The 23,434-nt window shown below is 45.1% G+C and overlaps 2 protein-coding genes across 6 annotated transcripts in view; both read right to left on the bottom strand.

Moving 5' to 3' along the window:
* LOC122873032 (NACHT, LRR and PYD domains-containing protein 3-like) overlaps positions 1-4,626 on the bottom strand; it is a 41,018-nt gene extending 36,392 nt beyond the window's left edge. For 3 of the 4 annotated variants that reach the window (XM_044189301.1, XM_044189300.1, XM_044189303.1), the window contains exons 1-5: positions 4,469-4,626; positions 4,022-4,104; positions 3,858-3,912; positions 1,882-2,161; positions 624-683 (exon numbers count right to left, since the gene is read on the bottom strand). In XM_044189301.1, coding sequence (XP_044045236.1) covers positions 624-683; positions 1,882-2,161; positions 3,858-3,912; positions 4,022-4,035 — 409 coding nt within the window. In that variant the 5' untranslated portion in view covers positions 4,036-4,104; positions 4,469-4,626. The remainder of the gene's footprint in view (positions 1-623; positions 684-1,881; positions 2,162-3,857; positions 3,913-4,021; positions 4,105-4,468) is intronic. The other variant, XM_044189302.1, reaches the window with a different exon arrangement.
* A 2,164-nt stretch (positions 4,627-6,790) lies between these two features.
* spast (spastin) lies at positions 6,791-23,231 on the bottom strand. 2 transcript variants are annotated; one of them, XM_044189355.1, is made up of 17 exons: positions 22,742-23,231; positions 21,505-21,588; positions 21,191-21,274; positions 20,390-20,476; positions 19,274-19,440; positions 19,052-19,182; positions 18,447-18,540; positions 18,220-18,294; positions 16,730-16,801; positions 16,500-16,575; positions 16,259-16,350; positions 16,072-16,151; positions 15,514-15,556; positions 15,355-15,434; positions 14,367-14,437; positions 7,499-7,539; positions 6,791-7,121 (listed from the first exon to the last, which is right to left on the bottom strand). In XM_044189355.1, the coding sequence occupies exons 1-17, from the start codon at positions 23,082-23,084 to the stop codon at positions 6,996-6,998; spliced, it is 1,746 nt and encodes a 581-aa protein (XP_044045290.1). In that variant the 5' UTR covers positions 23,085-23,231; the 3' UTR covers positions 6,791-6,995. The 2 variants fall into 2 exon arrangements, with proteins under 2 accessions (XP_044045290.1, XP_044045291.1); XM_044189356.1 differs by having other exon boundaries at positions 19,274-19,437; positions 22,742-23,230.
* Positions 23,232-23,434: the final 203 nt, after the last annotated feature.

Below are 23,434 nucleotides of genomic sequence, written 5' to 3'. Positions count from 1 at the left end.
TCGCCTTTGCCTCTCCAATATTTTATGTGGCCTGCCACTTCTGGCCTTAACAAGAACTGTGCCTGTGGTCCTCCATTTCCTCACTATGTTCCTCACAGTGGACACTGACAGCTTATATTTCTGCGATAACTTTTTGTAGCCTCCCCCTAAACCATAATGTAGAACAATCTTTTTTTTCAGGTCATTTGAGAGTTGTTTTGAGGCCCCCATGTTGCCACTCTTCAGAGGAGAGTCAAAGAGAACAACAACTTTCAATTGGCCACCTTAAATACCTTTTCTCATGATTGGATGCACCTGTCTATGAAGTTCAAGGCTCAATGAGCTCACCAAACCAATTGTGTGTTCCAATTAATCAGTGCTAAGTAGTTACAGGTATTCAAATCAACAAAATGACAAGGGTGCCCAAATTTATGCACCTGTCTAATTTCGTTTTGATGCATATTGCACATTTTCTGTTAATCCAATAAACCTCATTTCACTACTGAAATATTACTGTGTCCTTCAGTGAAATTGCTGATCCAAACACCCAAATAGGTTCAAAATGGTTAAAATTAACATTTTGGCAATTATCTTACACACAAATGACAAAAAAATCAAATTTTTACAATCTATTGCAAATGCACCTTCAGCCTGAGGAAAGGAAGGTCCTCTGTTCTCTGAAGTTTCTACATCACTGACATCCCCTGAAACAGAGAGAAATAAGGTCAGGCAGTGCACTGAAGTTGCCCTTGTATTGGTTGATTGGCATCAGCTGTTTCTAATATGCTTCACAATGATTGGCTCATTCACAGCGGTGTGGCTAGTAATGTCCAGTCATATTCATGCAGGTGTACAGTGCCGACATTTGAATAAAATTGCAACATGCTTGTTGCTCCTAGGTTCGGTACATTTAGTTTAGAATATTTCCCTTGGATCAGGATACTGTTTGTATCCTGCAGCACGTTTCTCTGTCTGAGCTACATCTTGGATGTCAGAGCCAATCATTGGCTCCTTCACAGCTGTGTGGACAGTAACATCTGTCATATTCATGCAGGTGCACAGCACCGACATTATAACCTGAAACTCATCACTGTTACTCTGCCAGCAGTGGCAGATGGCCGCCCACCCTGAGTTAGAGATACAGAAACCTTGAGGTTCTGCTCGAGGTTTCTGCCTCTTAAAGGAAGTTTTTCCTTGCCGCTGTCACCAAGTGCTTGCTCATAATGGGAATTGTTGGGTCTCTGTAAATAATATTATAAAGAGTTTGGTCTAGACCTGCTCTATAGGAAAGGTGCAATGAGATAACTTCTGTTATGAACTGGCGCTATATAAATAAAACTGAATTGAATTGCAGATTATGCTCATGCCAACGCCGTTTGCTGCAGCAGCTTCCTCCACCTCTCAAAACTCCTCATGTGCTATATTTTTCATATTGTAGATTTAATGTTAATGTATTAAGGGGGATTCAATCTTCAGCACAATCCTCGTCACTGCTCAGATTCTTTGAGACCTTCCTTAAATAGCAGTGGTCTTTGCACAGAGTCTTTTTAACCAAATTACCATTTGCTATAAATGGTCAATTCCTTCACGTGAGTGTCTCTGACTAAAATGACTGTATATACTGTGTACATGTTGACAAGAAGAGCAGCCAGGGCACATTATATGGAAATGCACCAGTGGTATTTTACAGCATATGACCATGAATTGCTTATATACATAAATTCAGACACTAAACTAGACAGTAAAACTAAGGTTTTATCTTTGGGACATCAAACAATGAGCCAATTTTTTTTATGTCACATGTCAAACTCACATAGCTGCTCCTCATGAAAATTGTTATAAATGCGTTTCTCAGACTGCTATGACATCGTGTGTATCATGGTTTCTCTTCCTGTGACTGACCTTTTGGTCCCGAGCTGATATCTGACAAACTCTGCACCAGATCATTCCTTTGGATCTTCTCTAAAATCTGCGTGGTCACCTCCACAGCTCCAGAAAGCGTGTAGGTCTGGATCATCAGATCCACTGTGTCCCACGTCTTTGCATTCTCCAGCTTGCTCTTTAGGATGGTTGAAGAGTCTTTCAGGCGTTCATGTTTCAAGATCCACTTGAAACGCTCAAATTCATCTTTTCCAAGGTCGTCCAGAGTGTTCAAGAGGACCACTTTTGTCATTGTGGTTCCCTAGTAAAATCAGAGAGTATCGTTAACTTGATGGACAGTTATGTAACACTTGTGTTATTGCCTGTCTGTCTGTATTTCTAATAATCATTGTTGCTGTTTTGACAAAGGCCCAGTTTCATTCTATATGTAGCCAGCAGTGACAATATCCCTCCTGAGCTACCATATGTCCGTCTCAAACCACCATAGTTTTACGCAGTTGTAACACCTTCCACCGCATTTTTAAGTTGGTTTGTTACAATTATAAGCAGCCAAGATGAGAACACATTGGGCCTAATGCAAGAACATTTTCGTATTCTTATCTCAACTTTCTCTTTTTTTCGTACGGTGGGCTCATATGAGTGTGCCACGTCAGATTCAGCAAACGCCCCAACTGCAGATAATTGAGCGCACATTTGTAAACTGAAGTTAGCATAAATAACGCCTCAATGATACCGTATACAGTTCCTGGTGAACTCGTGAAAGCCATTGCCATAGGTTTTTCATCGATTTTGTTTTCAGTGCCAAATGTGAAAGTCACTGTCCTGGCTCCATAGGATAACAGCAGACTAGTTGCACATGACTCCTACAACAGGTCTGGACTAGAGGCCTTCACGGGGCCACCCACACCCTAGGACCCGAGACCCGACTCGGTACCCGTACCTGAGTGGATCCCAGAAGACCCGGCCAGTGCTCTGTGTGTGTGTTTCATGTTCATATATCCTGGTGGGGACTTGTGTTACAAATTGTGTGGGATACAAATTGAGGTCCCCAAGAGACGGCTTTTTCAGGGTTAAGACTTGGTTTTAGGGTTCAGGTTAAAATTAGGTTAAGGTTAGGATCAGGGTTATGGTTAGGCATTTAGTTGTGATGGTTAAGGTTAGGGTTAGGGGCTAGGGAAGGTATTATGTTAATGACTGTCCCCACAGGGATAGTGAAACAAACAGAGCGAGCAAATGCCCCTGCTCAGGAGGTGAAGGGTCAGAGAGCAGAAGTCCGACTCTTCTCGGAGATGATAGCAAATGAGCAATGCTAACGTTAGCAGCCGTGGCAACGAACGAGCGTTAGTTATTATAGTTCAAAAGGGCAAACAGTCGACGTTATCTTTATTATGCTAGATGTAACAAAACTCCGGTTCGGGAAGTAAAATTCCGAGTGCTTTTGGGTTCGGCACAAATTTTTGGACCCGTGAAGTCTGGACCACTTGTAAACTGTGTTCGTGCCTGAGAGAAAATTCAAAATACGAGAAAATTGATGAATGCAACAAGTTCTCCTAAATCACTCGTACAAGCCACTTAAGAATGGATCTGTTCGAACGAGTGGATCTTGCGAGAGGCCCAATGTGCTGCCTTTCCTGCCTGGTCCCCCTGGTACTGACAACCAACCAACGCTTATTAATTATTTGCTTGTTTAATCAGTTGATGTATTTAATTAAAATTATTGCCTATTTTAAATAGCTTATATAGTTTTTGTGCTTGTTTGCATATTTCTTAAATCTACTAATAAATGTTGTATTCTTGGGGAAGTCCTTGCCTCCGCCTGTCAGTGACCCACTAATGTATCATTTATTGAATCTGTAGGATTTAGCTGGTTAATAGTTGGTTTCTTTTAATGTGAAGTTAAAAGGATTATTGCAATTTAAAGTGTGTGGCTAAATGTCCCAGATGGATAGATGATAGATAGCTCTAGCAACTGAAACAGAAATGTATTTAACACTCACACAGGAATAGGAGCTGTCTGTTCTCTGACTGATGTCTTGTTGATTGGTGATTCTCCTGCAGACTGAGAGAGTTGAAGCTGTGAAGTCTTTATGAGCCGACGAGCAGGACAAAGATGAGGAACAATGAACACCGCTACACTTTACCAAACAGGAAGTATACATACCTGTACAGTCTCATTTCCAAGGTGTGTTCAAGATCTCTGCCAACTCTGTTTCCTCCCACAGGAAGTGTGAGCTGTTATTTCACCTGAAAAGGATAGGTTCAAATGTTTTCAATTTCATATTAAATACTTGTGTCATATGTATGTTGAAAGAGTTGTCATTCCTTCTGTCCATACTGGCTGTGGAGCGTCAAATAACAACTTCTCACTAGGAGATGGAGGATAAAAGTTCTCAGTCTTCATTCCTGCGTTTAGATGAAGCTAACATAGTTTAAGTTAACACAGTTTCATAAATCCAAACTGATCCTTTAAACACACACTGATGACTATATATAAAACTATAAATATAGATTAAAATGACACATAATATGTATACATACAGAAACACACATACAGGATATATACTACAAGTAAAATCCAACATTAAGTGTGTAAATGAGGTGTCGTTACCACAGGAGCCTCCAGAACATGATGAACACCATTCTCTGAAAGACAGCAGGACCATGTGATTCAAACACTTCTTTACCTCTTTTAATAAATCGACGCTTGTGTGCTTTTGTCTCTTCTCTTACTTTTCTGCAATCAGTTCCTGATTTTAGTTCCCATTTCTAAACTACTGACTTTCAGGAAGTGTGAGCTGTCAGGTTTCCACATCCTTTCACTGCAGCTAAAACACATTCACTTCAATGACACTGCATTATAATAATGACTGAATATACAACTGGGGATGGAAACCTCTGAAACAAAGATTTTGAAGAGTAGATTTGTTGTGAGCAGTTTCATGTAGGAACTGTTTTCTTTCTACCGATAGTTCCTACATGAAACTGACACACAGAGATTCTGGACCCAAAAGCACGACTGACAGAGGAAAATGGAGTGATTAGTTTCAGTTTATTACAAACACGAGAGACACCAGGTGTGTGGAGGGAAACGGCGGGAGCAGGTGGACGAGGCGATGGCGGCTGGCTGGCGAGTGACTGGTGAGAGCCGGCAGGCGGAGCGAGGACAGCAGGCTGAGGTGGAGCGGCGGGGAATCCGAGGTGTTGCTGGTGGAGCCGGTGAGGGTTGGAGACACAGGTCGGTAGACGAGCCTGGACACAGGAACTCAGCAGGTCAGTCACGGTTTCACAAGCAACAGAATCTTCCATAGATCACGCACCGAGGTGTGATACCACGCAGGTAAACGGACGATCTGGCGAAGACTGGGGAGAAGCGCTGAGTAGATATACTGCCAGGTGTTGATTGGTGGATGGAGAGCAGGTGGGTAACAGCATGTGAGTAGCAGGTGGAGGCCCCGCCCACCACACACACACAGACAAACACAGGAGGAGAACTAACAGGGGACAAACAGACCATTAGGAATGGTACAGCTGTACCGCGACAGAAGCTGCTCACCACAAACCTGTGGATGATATTCAGTAGCTGGGTCAGGACATCTGGAAACAGACGTTGCTGTTGAGTTTCAAATGTTTTTATTGGCGCTTGCAGACATTTCTACGTTTCTATGGCTACACCCTGATGATACAGGCTCTCAAGAGCGTAGGTTTGACTTCAGAGACAATAAAGAAATCTAAACGTGCAGGTTTCGATCCAGTTTGCACTGCAGCCATGCGAGATCACGAGACCTCCACGGAGGCCTACCTGAACAGCGGCGTGGGATGAAGTCTCACAGGAAGCCAGTGGAGGTTCTGTCGTCCATCAGTCAGCTGTCTAAATACCAGAGGTGACAGGAGTGGAGGGGGGCTTGAGGACGAGTGGGGGCCTACTTCACCATCAACGATGTATTAATCTGGCGTCACATCACAGCCAACAGCTGAACTCCTTGCATCCAGTGCTGACTGGGTCTGCCTGGTCTTTGGTTGTGCCTCGTTTGCTCCTCTGGGGCCGTCCAGCTGGGCAGTCTGGGATCACCGGGGCCCAGTGCCCCCCGTGGCCCTCTCAGGGAGACTCTCTCCATGAGTTTTCCTTTATCACACACCACTGACTTTACTGCCATCACATCTCATCTCTTATGCAACTGAATTTATGTTTTTGTAAATAAATCAGTTAATTCAAGTGCATTTTTGGTGTTTCTCCCTTATTTAATGTTGCATTTCGAGCCGGTAACGACGCTGCCACCTGTGTCCACAAGAAACCAGGTAATGCAGGTGAGAGAGAGCAGTAATCAGTTCCCTCTCCTAACCGTACGTACTTGTTAAAAGCTGTTTAGAAACCTGGTTACCCAAATATATGGCCAAGAAAGTGTCTGTAGCTCAACTCTAGCTGGGGAACCAGGTTTCTCTAATCCCCTACCCCAATTAGAGAAACCAGGTTTCCTGGACGTTTTAGAAATCAGCTCACTGGAGAAAGCCGACTAATCTGGTTACTGACACCGAAGGCACAGCCCTCGGGAGCAATTTGGGGTTCAGTTCGACATGTAGGAAGCCGGGATTGAACCTTCCGATTGGTGGACGCCCCGCTCTACCACTAAGCCACAGTCGCCCCTATGAATGATGGTCGTTCACTGGGTGTGGATGTTTGTGGCTGTCGGTCATCAGAGCACCCGAACGCCAGGTGTTAAGAAATCCAGACTTAAGAATCTGTATCAGGCAACTTTATGGAAGTGCAGTAGTATTCTTTAATAAAATAATGCAAACTTCACCACTCCAAAATCCACCTGTGTTTAAGGAAGTCTGATCTCAAAGACTTGTACCAAAACACTGCCCGACTAAAATACAGAAAATAAAATGAAAAAAAAAACGTTTTTCAGGAGTTTGTAAACACGACACAGAATCCGCCAAAGGATGGTTTTTTAATCCTCATCGCTACAAAGAGTTCAGTTAAAGAAGAATGTCTTTGGACATCAGAGTCCGAGTAAGAAACAAAAAATATAAGAGGAGGATTCTTTATTTTGTAAAAACATTCGTGCAGAGGTTCATAAAACACTCTGCTGTTGCTTAAAAAGGAGGTTTTTGGAAGAAGTCTGTCTGTGTCGAGTTCATACAGCCGTGGTGTCTCCATAGTCTCTGTTCCAGCGGACGTAAAGCTCTCGAGTCTGCAGACCAACGCTCCTCTTGATCTTCTTCAGAGACTCGTCAAAGTCTCTGAAACAAATGTTTCGGACCTGTGGAGAAAACAGAAGGACGGTAAATGTCTTCTTCTGTGCTTTTCTTTCATCTCTTGTTCATTTACTTATTTTCTTATTAAATTATTTCATTTCTTTTCTTTTGTGTTCATGTTTTTTCTTTTTTCAGCTGAACTCAAAACATGAAATTCCCCCAAACTGGAGATACAAGGTTATCACCTGACAGTGAAACTAAACTTCGTCACTATGAGTACTTTATATTTTGTATCAGCACTGAAACATTAACGATCTGCACTGCGGTATCCTGATTTTGGAGTTAGGGGGAAATTAAAAGTTTGGGGAGTAAACAATCAATAATTAATCAGTGATTAGTTGATCTCGTGATTACAACATCAGCTGGAGTGGCGTGAACTCACCTCGCTGGCCTCCATGTTCCTCACCTGTTCTGGACGCAACTCTGTCAAAACACACAAACAGATTCCTCTAAACAAGCAGAACAAATTAGAACAAAGCGACATCTTCAGTCCTGAAACCTTCTGTTATTCCATCAGAAGCTGCTGCAGTGTCACTCAGGGACATCCGAGGGCGACATTTCACACTTCAGAAAACCTGTATTTAAAAAAACTACAAAACCATAAACAAGAAATTAAATTGGATCTTAGTCATTGGTCAACATCCCTTCTGATTTTTAGTGGAAGAATTGAGACTATAAAAAAAGTACCTAGACTGCTGTATCTATTTATGTGATTACCAGTTAAAGTTCGAACCAGCAAATGGAAAAAGCAAATCTCGTGAATTATTTGGAATGGGAAGAAACCAAGGATTACATATAGTACATTAAAGGGGACCTGTTATGCTCATTTCCTGCTCTATATTTTTATTCTGGGACTCCACTAGAGACGCTTTTGCATGATTCACACTTCTCAAAATCCTTATTTATCTTATACTGGCCCTTTATGCAGCCCCTTAGTTCATCCTGTCCGAAACACGCCGTTTTAGCTCCTGTCTCTTTAAGGCCCCCCACTTTCTTCTGATTGGCCAACTTCCAGGAAGCCTGCTGAAGGGCAGCGAGCCGCTGTAACCAGTTCTCTTTATACACCCAGTACTGTGAGCCGCACACTACATCCTCTCACCGATGTGCTGGACGGCTGTGACGGTTGCCCAGCTCCGAGCTCCCAGTCCGGGCAGAGTCAGCTAGCTAATAGGACCGCTAGCTGCACGGCTAACTGAGCTAACTAGTTAATGACAGCTACTGTTAGCTGGAGTTAACGGTCACTTTAGCAACAAGTAAAGCTAACTGTCCATCAAGAAACTAAGTAACTTTCCTTCACAACCAAAGAAGCACTTTCTGAGAGACAAACTGATCAACTTTCAGTAGTCCTGAGTAGCGTCGCATAACCAGATCTCCACACTTCACTTTAGCGCTATGAGCAGAGCGGTCGAATAACAGAATGAGCGGGTGGATGGGCGTGTAGCGTCCCTGTACTTCGGGGGTGTGCTGTGCCTGGAGCAGATGACCGTATAAGGACATTTGTGCCGATGTGACATCAGCTCGGCACGAAAGTAGAAAAAAGTGTTAGTGTTCAGAGCAGTCTGAAGCCTGAGCTTTTTGCTCACAGGGATTACTTTAACCTGTTTACCTCATTATTTAATATGAGCATCCGACATTAAAATGATATACAGTGGGTACGGAAAGTATTCAGACCCCTTTAAATTTTTTACTCTTTGTTTCATTGCAGCCATCTGCTAAAATCTAAAAAGTTCATTTTATTTCTCATTAATGTACACTCAGCACCCCATCTTGACAGAAAAAAACAGAAATGTAGAAATATTTGCAAATTTATTTAAAAAAAAAAACTGAAATATCACATGGTCATAAGTATTCAGACCCTTTGCTGTGACACTCATATTTAACTCATGCTGTCCATTTCTTCTGATCCTCCTTGAGATGGTTCTACGCCTTTATTGGAGTCCAGCTGTGTTTAATTAAACTGATTGGACTTGATTAGGAAAGGCACACACCTGTCTATATAAGACCTTTCAGCTCACAGTGCATGTCAGAGCAAATGAGAATCATGAGGTTGAAGGAACTGCCCAAGGAGCGCAGAGACAGAATTGTGGCAAGGCACGGATCTGGCCAAGGTTACAAAAGAATTTCTGCAGCACTCAAGGTTGCTAAGAGCGCAGTGGCCTCCATAATCCTTAAGTGGAAGAAGTTTGGGACGACCAGAACTCTTCCTAGACCTGGCCATCCAGCCAAACTGAGCAATCATGGGAAAAGAGCCTTGGTGAGAGAGGTAAAGAAGAACCCAAAGATCACTGTGGCTGAGCTCCAGAGATGCAGTAGGGAGATGGGAGAAAATTCCAGAAAGTCAACTATCACTGCAGCCCTCCACCAGTCGGGGCTTCATGGCAGAGTGGCCCGACGGAAGCCTCTCCTCAATGCGAGACATATGAAAGCCTGCATAGAGTTTGCCAAAAAACACATGAAGGACTCCCAGACTATGAGAAATAAAATCTGGTCTGATGAGACCAAGATTGAACTTTTTGGCGTTAATTCTAAGCGGTATGTGTGGAGAAAACCAGGCACTGCTCATCACCTGCCCAATACAATCCCAACAGTGAAACATGGTGGTGGCAGCATCATGCTATGGGGGTGTTTTTCAGCTGCAGGGACAGGACGACTGGTTGCAATTGAAGGAAAGATGAATGCAGTCAAGTACAGAGATATCCTGGAAGAAAACCTCTTCCAGAGTGCTCAGGACCTCAGATTGGGCCGAAGGTTCACCTTCCAACAAGACAACTACCCTAAGCACACAGCTAAAATAACAAAGGAGTGGCTTCGGAACAACTCTGTGACCATTCTTGACTGGCCCAGCCAGAGCCCTGACCTAAACCCAATTGAGCATCTCTGGAGAGACCTGAAAATGGCTATCCACCAACGTTCACCATCCAACCTGACGGAACTGGAAAGGATCTGCAAGGAAGAATGGCAGAGGATCCACAAATCCAGGTGTGAAAAACTTGTTGCATCATTCCCAAGAAGACTCATGGCTGTAGTAGCTCAAAAGGGTGCTTCTACTCAACACTGAGCAAAGGGTCTGAATACTTATGACCATGTGATATTTCAGTTTTTCTTTTTTAATAAAATTCCAAAAATTTCTACATTTCTGTTTTTTTTCTGTCAAGATGGGGTGCTGAGTGTACAATACTGAGAAATAAAATGAACTTTTTTGATTTTAGCAAATGGCTGCAATGAAACAAAGTGAAAAATTTAAAAGAGCTTTGTCTTTCGACTCAGCTCTTGAAAACAGCGTCTGCTGTACCGATCCGCCTGTCAATCTCACGCTCCATCCGTCCTCACTGTGAACAAGATATGACTTGAACTCCTCCACTTGAGGCAGACAATAAGGGCAAAAGCATAGTATTTAAAGGGGTCTGAATTTGACAGACAATAAGGGAAAGCATAGTAGGTCCCCTTTAACCGTCAGTACGGAGGGAGGTGGGATGTCTCTCGCCAATCTTAGGGATTATTACTCCTTCTTCTTTTCCTTTCAGCTGTTCCCTTTCAGGGGTCGCCACAGCGAATCATGTGCCTCCATCTAACCCTGTCCTCTGCATCCTCTTCACTCACACCCATTAACTTCATGTCTTCTCTCACTACATCCATAAATCTCCTCTTTGGTCTTCCTCTAGACCTCCTGCCTGGCAGCACCAACCTCAGCATCCTTCTACCAATGTATTCACAGTCTCTCCTCTGAACATGTCCAAACCACCTCAATCTAGCCTCTCTGACTTTATTTCCGAAACATCTAATATGAGCTGTCCCTCTGATGTCCTCGTTCCTGATCCTGTCCGTCCTTGTCCCTCCCAAAGAGAACCTCAGCATCTTAAGCTCTGCTGCCTCCAGCTCTGCCTCTTGTCTTTCCTTCAGTGCCGCTGTTTCTAAGCTGTACAACATCGCTGGTCTCACCGCCGTCTTGAACACCTTTCCTTTCATTCTTGCTGATACTCTTTTATCACACAACACACCTGACACTTTTCTCCACCCGCTCCAACCTGCTTGCACTCGCCTCTTCACCTCTTTCCCACAGTCTCCATTGCTCTGAACCGTTGACCCTAAGTACTTAAAGTCCTGCACCTTCTTCACCTCTGCTCCCTGTAACCTCACCGTTCCACCTGGGTCCCTCTCATTGACACACATGTATTCTGTCTTACTGCGGCTAAGCTTCATTCCTCTGTTTTCCAGAGCAGACCTCCGTCTCTCTAGATTTTCCTCCACCTGCTCCCTGCTCTCACTACAAATCACAATGTCATCCATAAACATCATAGTCCATGGAGATTCCTGTCTAACCTCATCTGTCAGCCTGTCCATCACCAGAGCAAACAAGAAGGGGCTCAGAGCCGATCCTTGATGCAGACCCACCTCCACCTTGAACTCCTCTGTCACACCTACAGCACACCTACCACGGTCTTACAGCTCTCATACATGTCCTGCACCACTCTAACATACTTCTCTGCCACTCCAGACTTCCTCATACAATACCACAGCTCCTCTCTCGGCACCCTGTCATATGCTTTCTCTAGATCTACGAAGACACAATGCAACTCCCTATGACCTTCTCTGCACCTCTCCATCAGCATCCTCAAAGCAAATAATGCATCTGTTGTACTCTTTCTAAGCATGAAACCATATTGCTGCTCACAAATGCTCACCTCTGCCCTTAGCCTAGCTTCCACTACTCTTTCCCACAACTTCATTGTATGGCGCATCAGCTTTATTCCTCTGTAGTTGCCACAGCTCTGCACATCTCCCTTGTTCTTAAAAATTGGCACCAGTACACTTCTCCTCCATTCCTCGGGCATCCTCTCACTCTCCAAGATCTTGTTAAACAAACTAGTCAGAAACTCTACTGCCACCTCTCCTAGACACTTCCATACCTCCACAGGTATGTCATTAGGACCAACTGCCTTTCCACTCTTCATCCTCTTCAACGTCCTCCTCACTTCACTCTTGCTAACCTTTGCTACTTCCTGCTCCACACCAGTCACCTCTTCTACTCTTCGTTCCCTTTCATTTTCCTCATTCATCAACTCTTCAAAGTACTCCTTCCATCTTCCCATCACACTCCTGGCACCTGTCAATACATTTCCATACTTATCTTTAATCACCCTAACCTGCTGCACATCCTTCCCATCTCTATCTCTTTGTCTGGCCAACCTGTACAAATCCACCTCTCCCTCTTTAGTGTCCTGCCTAGCATACAAGACCTCATATGCTCTTTGTTTGGCCTTTGCCACCTCTACCTTCACCTTATGCTGCATCTCCCTGTACTCCTGTCTACTCTCTTCAGTCCTCTCAGTGTCCCACTTCTTCTTAGCTAACCTCTTTCTCTGTATACACTCCTGAACTTCCTCGTTCCACCACCAAGTCTCCTTGTCCGCTTTCCTCTTTCCAGATGACACAATGAGTACCCTCCTACCTGTCTCCCTGATCACAGTAGCTGTAGTGGTCCAGTCATCTGGGAGCACTTCCTGACCACCCAGAGTCTGTCTCAGCTCCTCCCTGAGGAAAACTACACAACTGTCTTCCTTTTTCAACTTCCCCCACTTCGTCCTCTGCTCTGCCTTTGTCCTCTTCATCTTCCTCACCACCAGAGACATTTTACACACTACCATCCTGTGTTGTCTGGCTACATTCTCCCCTACCACTACTTTACAGTCACTGGTCTCTTTCAGGTTACAACGTCTACACAAGATGTCCACCTGAGTGCTTCTACCTCCGCTCTTATATGTCACCCTATGTTCCTGCCTCTTCTGGAAGAAAGTGTTCACTACAGCCATTTCCATCCTCTTTGCAAAGTCTACCACCATCTGTCCTTCTGCGTTCCTGTCCTGAAGACCAAACCTGCCCATCACATTCTCATCACCTCTGTTCCCTTCACCTACATGCCCATTGAAATCTGCACCAATCACCACTCTCTCACCTCTGGGGATGCTCTGCATCACTTCATCTAACTCACTCCAGAATTTCTCCTTCTCTTCTAACTCCCATCCTACCTGTGGGGCATAACCACTCACAACAACACTGAACATCACCCCTTCAGTTTCCAGCTTCAGACTCATCAACCTGTCTGATACTCTTTTCACCTCTAGAACATTCCTCACAAACTCCTCTTTCAGGATAACTCCTACTCCATTTCTCTTCCTATTTGACCCATGGTAGAACAACTTGAACCCTGCTCCTAAGCTTCTAGCCTTGCTACCTTTCCACCTGGTCTCCTGGACACGCAGTATGTCCACCTTCCTTCTCTGCATCATGTCAATCAACTCTCTAGCTTTCCCTGTCATAGTCCCAACATTCAAGGTCCCTACTGTCAGTCCTACATTCTTAGCTTTCCTCTTCTCTCTCTGCCTACGAACACACCTTCCTCCTCTCCTTGGTCTTTGACCAACAGTAGTCCAATTTCCACCGGTACCCTGCAGGTCAACAGCACCGGTGGCGGTCGTTGTTAACCTGGGCCCCGACCGATCCAGTATGGAAGTCATTTTCACGATTCGCATTTTTAATTTGGCATGTGTTTTACGGCGGATGCCCTTCCTGACACAACCCTCTGCATTTATCCAGACTTGGGACTGGCACACGAAGACACTGGCATGTGCCCCCTTGTGGTTGCATTCTTAGGGATTATTACTATTCTGCCCAATAAAATCTATAAAAGCTATAATTGTCTGTGACAGTCGATATGAGGCAAATTGGAAAGAGATGGAGAGAGTATGAAAGGGTATCCCAGTACAAGATGATTGGGGATCAGAAATGATTGGTAACTTATCAGGACTACTTAAGTCCCCTCATCTCGTTTACCTTGCTCACCTGGTCTGATGTTATAAAGCAGTTAAAAACTGTATGGACTCTAGATTTAAGCTCTGGACAAATCATTTACTACAGAATCAAGGAGAAGAACACAATACAAAGCTTTCAGATACTGAGAAAAAATATAATTTATAAAAAGCATGACTAACTTTTAATTGGGCATTTTTAACAAGTCTATGTTTTGAACTTAACACAGTGCTAATTGTCCCCCTTTTTAGTGAAGGTCTTTTGGGACCAGACCAGACTGCTGTGCATAATGTAAAGAGATTTTCGAAGGAAGGAAGGAAGGAAGAGAGGGAGGGAGGAAGACCCAGAGCCCAATAAAATGAGCTGAAATGTTAAATCTAAGACTTCATGAATTGAAATTAAACTCATTTGTATGACTTTTAAGGTTTGTACACAAACTTCACCTCTGATTGGTCCCAGGGAGGCGTCTTTAGCCAGTGAGGTGAGGTCACTGCCGGAGTAGCCCTCTGTCATTCTAAACCAATCAGAAAGAGACAGAAAGTTCAGGTGGTCGTACTCTTTTATTAAACAGTGCGTCACTGCCCTCTGCCGGACATCACTGTCTGCTTCACATGAAGCTCCATTTCCACTGGGGGGGGGGGCACACCGCCCTCACTTTAACATCATATTTCTGATGCTGGTGCATTTTCGGGAAAAAAAAAAATTTAATCTGTTTTTGTTCAAAAACAATTCTAAAAAGACGATGCCGGAGAGGACAACACACTCTGTAGGAAAGCTGGAAATAAAACATTATTTACTGAGTTTAAAGGGTCATTGTTGACTTTGAAAGAACATTTCTATAGAATATTATTTATCATTTAGTATCAGGTCTCTAATCAAAGAAATGATATGTGGTTATAGGGTTAGTGCAGCAAATTATATATATATATATATATATATATATATAAAATTTACCATCACTATGGAAAGCATGTTAAACAAGTTCATCATGGTTTGTTATTAGCTAAATGATATAAATGTATAGAACTTTAGAAAACAGCTTTTATATACTTTTTTGTTTCTTGGTTAAAGAGCCCCCCCACGTTTGAAACCAAACCTGCGCCCTTTGCTCCGACACATTATCTGAGACCTCCACAGGAACTCAACATCATCTGTGAAGTAGTCTAAGTCGGCTGCGGGTATAAGGCTGCCATTTGCCGACTATCTCAGTCGCTGCATCCTGAGCTTAGCTCCGCCCAACACGTTTCTCATTGGTTTAAAGAAATACAAACAAGCAAGCGTTTTCCCCCCCCCCGATACCAGAATGAGAATGGGTTCAGCCAGCGCTGGCACAGGCTGGCATCGGGTGTGGAGATAGGTTGGCTATGCGAGACCATCTGTGAAGCAATGACTCATCATTATTAGTTTGATGAAGAAGTGATGGGAGCTGACCTGGCCAGCTGGCTCAGCTCTCTGTGGGTCAGCGGGTTTCCATGTTTCCCCAACAGGTTCTTCAGCAGCTTGAAGCGAGTCTGAAAACAAAAGCAGCATCGCATCAGTCAAGCAAACTGGGATTTCTGTTTGATATCTTCAACTGCAGGCTGAACTCACCTCCTCGGCCGGCAGAGCTACGAACACACGCTTAGCAAAACGCCTGCAAATAAACAACACAAACAACGTTAAGCTTTATGAAGCCTCACCTTTGGTTATTTTGTCAACTGCTGTTTCCAAAGTCAAGAATTCATTCATTCATTCAAATACAATAACATTAGTAAAACTAAAACAGAACATCTCAGGAGCTGCATGTTCTTATAATCTCTTCTTATTATATTTAATACAGTGTATTTCGTCTAATATCGGTGCAGAGGAGAGCCGGCAGCCTCTCTTCATCTCCACTGTCTAAATACTGAAGAATCTAAGAGTTCTGCTTCACCTGCAGTATGTCACTGAAAGAGACAAAACCACCATAAAGAGACAAAACCACCACAGAGAGTCTGTCCATAGATGAGAAGGCCTTACAGTGCCCGATAAAAATGGAAACTGGAACTACAGTTCCACGACAACTGGGCAACTTGTAGATGAAGATCATGTGATATGATGGAAAGCTCCAGAACAGCTACTAAATGTAGCTTGTGGCGAGATCATTTTGTCAAGACAGGGAGATCTGACCTGAGGACAGCCTCGTCCAGCTCCTGAGGCCTGTTGGTGGCTCCCATCACCAAAACCCGGTCTTCCCCTCCTGACTGGACCTGGAACGAGCGTTCATCCGTCAGTGTTCGCTGAGGATTCCTGCAGTTAATGTCGCACCAGAGAGAGGCCCAAAGTGACTCATGTGGGAGCAAATTAAACATATTACCCCGTCAAACTCGATGAGGAATTCGGTCTTGAGGCGTCGGCTGGCGTCGTGCTCGCCCTCCCTCCGTTCACACAGCAGACTGTCCACCTCATCTGGACACAAGCAACCATCAGACTGTCAAACATCACCGTTAACATTTAACCACCTGCATACAACTCAGTGATGCTAACGACATCCAGCTGCCACCACTGAGGGTTGGTAGCAGCTGCCTGCAGCTTGGAAAGCACAGAGTGCGAATTACCGATGAAGATGATGGATGGCTGCAGCTCTCTGGCCACTGAGAACAGAGCTCGAACCAGCTTCTCCCCTTCACCCACCTGCACACAAACAACCACCCATCACTGCTCTGCTAATCGGTCCCTTCATTTCCACTCATCTGCTCGTTATTTGTCTGATTCATTGTGGTTTAAGTGTCACCGGTTTCCCAGTGCAGCAGATACAAAGAGAGCTGTCAGACTCAGAGCTACTTACGTATTTGGAGGTTAAGCTGGCGGCGCTGATGTTGAAGAAGGTGGCGTTGGACTCAGCTGCCACAGCTTTAGCCTGGAGTTGATAAAACATTTTAAATCTACAGGAAACTCAAAATCATGAATTTGTAGCTTAATACGAGTTCGTTATGTCGCCATCAACTCTTAAAAACGTTGCCACGTGTTGTAAATCGATTCTATGTTGTTAATTTTATTATCTTGACTTCCTGTTCAGACGCTGGTTTTAAAGCCTCGTTCATCAAAAACGGGAACAACTTCCACGTTAGCAACTTGTGAGCTTTCACGTCAGCAAGAAGGATTAAAATACTGAACACTGACAATACAACACCATACCAATTTAATCCGGGTTTAATTACACTGAACGACGGTCTTTGGCTCATGTGAGGCGTCCATGTTTGTTTGGTTTTCAGGCACTTCCGTATCATTAAGCGCCAAGGCGGATATATCGGAGCTTTAACAGTCGGAAATAGGATGCGGATGTTGACGTGAAGGCTATTTATAAGTCGGAAACTCGTAATTACAATAACTGCTATGTGACATGAATGCAGCACGTGTGGCCTCCGCTCCACCTGGTCGTCTCCTTGTGAGTGACTGCCATTAGTTTCATTAGAGTTGACAGGAAGTGACTGGACAGCTGTACTTTGAAATTAGTGCCAATTAGCAAATGTTACCATGCTAACAAGCTAAGCTAAGCTAAGCTACGTCCACATTACGCCGGTTTCTTTGTAAAAGCATCTTTTTCTCTCTCGGCCTCCGTCCCATAAACTAAATCTTAAAAGTCCAGCTTGGTGTCAGCGTGACGAGGAAAACGTGAGCTGCTCGCTGAGGGTCGTTTTAAACGTGGATACAGTCGATCACACAGCACAGCTATCATAAAAAAGGTTTCAGTCGTAGTCATCTGGACACTGTTTTCAGAATCAAGCGTTTGGCTCCCATTGAGTCAATTGAGAATGACTTCCAGATGGGAGCCGAACTCTTGATTCTGAAAACAGTGTCCAGATGACTACGACTGAAACCTTTTTTATGATAGAACGCTCCTGGACGAATGAGGGACTAGACCGTCACACAGCACAGCTGTTGATGAATTTATCAGCCAGCTGCCTGTCAAGAGGACGAAGAGAGACTTAGGTAGTCAGGAGTTTCTGGACTTTTGATGGTTTTATGTAAACGTGGTCTAATAGATGCAGTGTTAGCATGCTAACAAGCTAAACTAAGATGGTGAACATGGTAAACATTCCTGCTAAACACCAGTTTAGCATGCTGATGTTAGCATTTAGCTCAGAGCACCGTTGTGTCTCCGTACAGCCTCACAGAGCTGCTAGCATGGCTGCAGCCATGAAAACAAACACTTCTGTTCTCTCAGGCTGGGAGATATTTAGTGATGTGCAACACTGAAATTAACAAGAAAATATCAAATCCATCAGATCAGAAAACCATCAGTGACCTCTTCTTCTTCTTGTTTCTGAGACTCACCAGCATCGTCTTGCCGTTGCCGGGCGGACCAAACAGAAGAAGTCCTCTGGCTGGAGTGCGCAGTCCTGTAAACAGCTAGAGAAGAAGAAAATCTGTTGACAGACCAAAACCTGCAGAAGAAGGAACTGCCTTCAGCAAACCCGCTGTAAAGTCTCTACAGTCCTTCAAGTAAAAACAGAAAGCCTTCAGTTTGGAATAAAGTTCATAAGTTCGGCTCTTGAACTCACCTCCGGCCTCAGCGCCGGCAGGATGACGATCTCCTGCAGCGCCTGCTTCGCCAAATCCTGACCGGCTACGTCTTCAAACCTCACAGACAAGCCGCTGAAACGCACCGCACACACGATCAATACAACCAATACACCAACACAGACACACAATCAATACCCTCCAGCTGACGCAGCTGAACACCGGCTGACACGATTAGTCGACCAACAGGAAATTAATCAGCAACTATTTTGATAAATCGATTAACTGTTTAATCTCACACACTCTCACACACACACACGTCCACTAGAAAACAACACACGACGGTCCACTAGAAAACAAGATGAAGACCTCACTTTGTTGTGTGTAGAATATACCTATATGTTATGTATATATATATATATATCTTTGCAGAACAACAAGTCTAAATTAAAACCGAATAAGACCAAGAACGCAGAAAACTACGCTGATGCAAGAGATGAGAAGCATCAGCAGTGATCTGGTGTCGGGAAAACCTTCAGACTCACAAATCCGTTCCTCAGACTGGACTTCCTGGATCAGATTTCACGTCTCACCTGTACCTGAAGCAACACCAACTCGGTGCGTGTGGTTCGTTAGCGGCTCTCACCTGTCGACGATCTCGCTGAGGATGAGGTTGGCGAGCTTCCCGTCGACGTTCTTCAGGTTCTTTGTGTCTTTCTTCCTCAGCGGCGGCGACGTCGGGGAGCTGACTTTAACGCCGTGACGACTTGTTCTGCCCTGCAGGAAGAGTCCAGCACGGCAAACGAGCCCTGAGTGCACATCACCTTAAGTTACGTTCACAGTAATCGTGTTTCGACTCTGAACACACCTTACTGTTGGCGGGGGCCGGGGGGCGCTGAGAGCTGAGGTATGAGGAGCGCTGGAGGCTCGCCAGGGAAGACGAGGAGGAAGAACAGGACGTCTTTGGGAAGCGCTTCGGTCGGCTGGATGGTGCTGGATTAACAGAGTCTCTCTTTCTGGAGACAGCGCCACCTGCTGACACACACACACACACACACACACACACAAGACGACGTGTCGATTCGTCACTTAGTTGATCACTTTCTGATAATCAGTTAATCGTTCAGATCGAGTAAAAACGCCACCACCCTCTGGTGTCAGATCTTCTGTTTTCTGTCCCAGTAAACTGAATTTCTTTGGTTTCAGACAAAACAAGCAAATATCTTGGACTCTGAGAACATTTCTCTAGACTTTCTGACGTTTCATACAAGAAACTCATTTTTTTCAATTCTGCAGATTCATCGAAAATGCGATGAAATAATTTGTTGCAGCGGTTTGAAGTGAGAGTGCAATGTGATGAGCGTTCAATTAAGCTCCTTAAATTTTGTTTTAAAACCGATCAGCAGCATGAAGTGTGTCGGTGTGGAGTCCGAGTGTGAGGAGCTCTGCTGGAGGACGAGCACACACAGTTATACACACAGCCTTTATTTAAGCTGCTCGTCTCTCTGAGGTCAGACACACCTGAGTGCAGCAGGTAGAGAGACACCAGCTAAAGGACAGACAGCAGCAGAGACGGACGTCCCCACGCAGATCTGAAGGTTTATATTAACTCATGTGGTCTGATGGAGACGCTGCTGCAGAGCGCTGTCTGACACGCTGGGCCGAGGTCAGCTGACTGATCCTCACCACACCGCTCAGTGAGCTGGTGTTTCTCTGGTATTAGCTTGGTCCTTTCGTTTGTCCTTTCGTTTGTCCCGTCTGTACACACAGGCAGTAAAACTAATACAAGACTGACACCAGCGTAGCTTTTTCAGCTGATGTTCAGAACCTGTTCCCTGACCTGACCTGATGGTGGCGCCGATGCACCTTTTTTTCTATTCAGGAACTTTGAGAAATGAGGACTGAACATTTTCAACATGTAAAGTATGTATTTCAGATGTATCCACATTACTGTGGACATGGTGCATGTTGTGGCAGGACGTACCTGAGCGCAGGTGGGCGGTATGGTAGGCGGGGTTAGAGCTGTCAGTGTAAATGTCTGTCTGCGCCCCGGACCCTGAGAGCACCTTGACTAAAACAACAAGAATAAGGAAGAAAAAACACAGTTCACAGAAGAAAAGATCACAAAACCAAAAATGTTTTCATTTTGGATGAAGACAAAAAGAGCAGAATAAAGGTTCAACTGACAAGATACTCATCAAAGAGACGCGACACAACGACAAAGAGACGCGACACAACGAGAAAAAGATGCAAAACGACCACAAAGAGACGCAAAACAACAACAAAGAGACGCAAAACAACAACAAAGAGACGCAAAACGACGACAAAGAGACGCAAAACAACAACAAAGAGACGCAAAACAACAACAAAGAGACGCAAAACGATGACAAAGAGACGCAAAACGACGACAAAGAGACGCAAAACGACGACAAAGAGACACAAAACAACAACAAAGAGACGCAAAACAACAACAAAGAGACGCAAAACGATGACAAAGAGACGCGACACAACGAGAAAGAGACGCAAAACAACCACAAAGAGACGCAAAACAACAACAAAGAAACGCAAAAAAACAACAAAGAGACGCAAAACAACCACAAAGAGACGCAAGACAACCACAAAGAAACGCAAAAAAACAACAAAGAGACGCAAAACAACCACAAACAAACGTAAAAGGACCACAGAGACACAAAACGAGAGAGACAGAGCCGTGACTGAACCAGAACCAGAAGTGGTCTCAGAGGACATTCAGCATCAGAGATATGGGGAAACCATCACAGCTGACCTAAAGACTGCAGTCGGTCTTTAGCCATGATCAGGTTGGTGGTCATCTTGTTCTGCAGACGTCTGTCGCGCTCATATTTCTCTCCTGAAGAGACAGAAAACAGAACTTCACTAAAAGCAGCTGGAATCCATCTTCTCGCAGAAAAACTACAACCAACAAAAGAGAAACCAAGATGAGGATGAAACAGTTACAGCTGGCTGATCGTTTTTTTAAACTGAATATGACAAATGTCAGGCAGTACTTCTGTATCCGTGTATGCGTGTTGGCATATGTCGGGCTCGGATCTCCCTGCAGCGAGTGAACCGTGGACTCACCGCTTCCTGAGATCTGGATGGCGATGCCTTTCTCCAGCTCGGTGATCCCTCGCTGGTACCAGCCCACCGCCTGCTGCTTGTCACCTGGCAACACATCAGCCAATGAAACTCACCCCTAAACTAACTGTGTGGAGTGACAAAGAGCACAAACCCAAACACGCGCTTGTTGTGGAGGAGGGTGAAGCTGCTGCTGCAGGACGCCGCGGTCGGAGCCGATTCCACCGGTCAGCTCCGGTTTCAGATTCCCTTTGCATCCCACAACAGCAGCACAGAGACTAGCAGTAAGCTAACTGAGCTGCTTCCTGTTCCTGTTCCCGACACACAGCAGAGCAGCATAGACAACTGTGTGAGGCTTTTATTGTGAAGGGGTATATGGACTTAAAGGAAGAGTTCGACATTTTGGGAAATACCCTTTCTTGCCGAGTTAAGCGACAAGATCAATAGCCTACCACTCTCATGTCTGCACGGTGGATATGACGCTACAGCAAGCAGCTAGTTAGCTTAGCATAAAGACTGGAAGGAAACAGGCTCCACCTACCAGCACCTCTAAAGCTCACTGATTAACATCTGGCCAAATACCTGGATAAGAGACCGAAAACGACCACGAACGATAACTTTAATAAGAGTCTGGTGCCGCCAGCAGTGAAATAAATTAAAAATTAAAATTAAATTCACATTCAAATGTAACTGATTCAGTTATTTATATTGATAACCCTGCATTTACAGATAAAACTGTCAAACTGACACATTTAGTGCCGGATGACAGGCCAGCAGACTGCAATAAAACTGCAAAACTAATCTGGCTCCATCTGGTCCAGTTTGAGGATTTCCTGTGTCTGTTTTAAAGCCTGCACTGTAACATGAGTCAGTTCTTTATAGATTCATTAATAATGCTGCAGCTCTGCTGACAGGTTGGCTGGCTGCAGCTGATCAATAATCAATCAGTAATAACAGAGTCTGGCCCCAGCTGTCAGCAGCAGCTGCGGGGCGCTGGGTCCCTGACCGAGTTTAAACTCTGCGGTTGTTGTGTGCTATGAAACTAAGGTCAGAAGGCTTTTCACACACCAGACTCCATGCAAAAATCTTCTACTTTAATTGTGCTTACAACAAATACACCCAATGGTCAGAACAGGCACTGAACACGACGTGTTAACTGAGCAAAACAACCTTAAAAATGTTGATTTTCGGATGGAGGTTTTGTTATGAAGCGGCGAGGCACCAGAGACGAACACAGTACCTCGCTCGTCCTCATCGAGCCTCAGCGCCGCAGACATGTACTCGAAGGCCCGCCCGTGGTGGCTCCGGACCCGGCCGCCTCGCTCCGGGCTGCCGCTGCCGTCCCGCTGCAAGCCGCCAGGCTCGTCGGCGGCTCGGGGCTCGGCTCTGACAGCGGCCGTGCTGCGGCTCCACAGCCAGCGGAGGAGCGACCGGAGCAGGGACAGCACGGCCAGCAGCGGGTAGGACACGGACAACAGCACGCCCAGCGTCCCCGTACCGGCACCGTCACCGGCGGCGGCTCTTTCCAGCGGAGGCGCCGAGCTGCCGGTCCGCCTCCTGCCGCTTCTTCCGCAGGGACTCATCCGGGTCCATATCACAGCATCCCGGTCCGGTTCAGCCCACAGAGCCGCTGCAGTTCAGATTAACGTGCTGGTTTTCCACGGACCGCTTCTTCTTTGTGTTTACCGGCGGACACCGAACCGACGCTGTGCTGCCGCCTGCTGGACCGGAGCTGTGGCCGGAGCCGCCCTTTAGGAAACACGTGGGTCCTGGGCAAGGCTGGACAAACTGCCCAGGGGCCCCAGAACCCCAAGGGCCCCAGACCCCAGGTTTGGGGTCGACAGAAAACCGTCCTGTTTTGGTTTGTTGTAAAGTTTTGTTCTCTCTTTAACGAGCTTTAATAATCGCTTGATTATTCACTGAATGAAATGTC

Source organism: Siniperca chuatsi, linkage group LG3 (genome assembly GCF_020085105.1).
Source record: "Siniperca chuatsi isolate FFG_IHB_CAS linkage group LG3, ASM2008510v1, whole genome shotgun sequence".
Taxonomy (NCBI): Eukaryota; Metazoa; Chordata; class Actinopteri; order Centrarchiformes; family Sinipercidae; genus Siniperca; species Siniperca chuatsi.
This window is presented reverse-complemented; position numbering and strand designations above follow the sequence as displayed.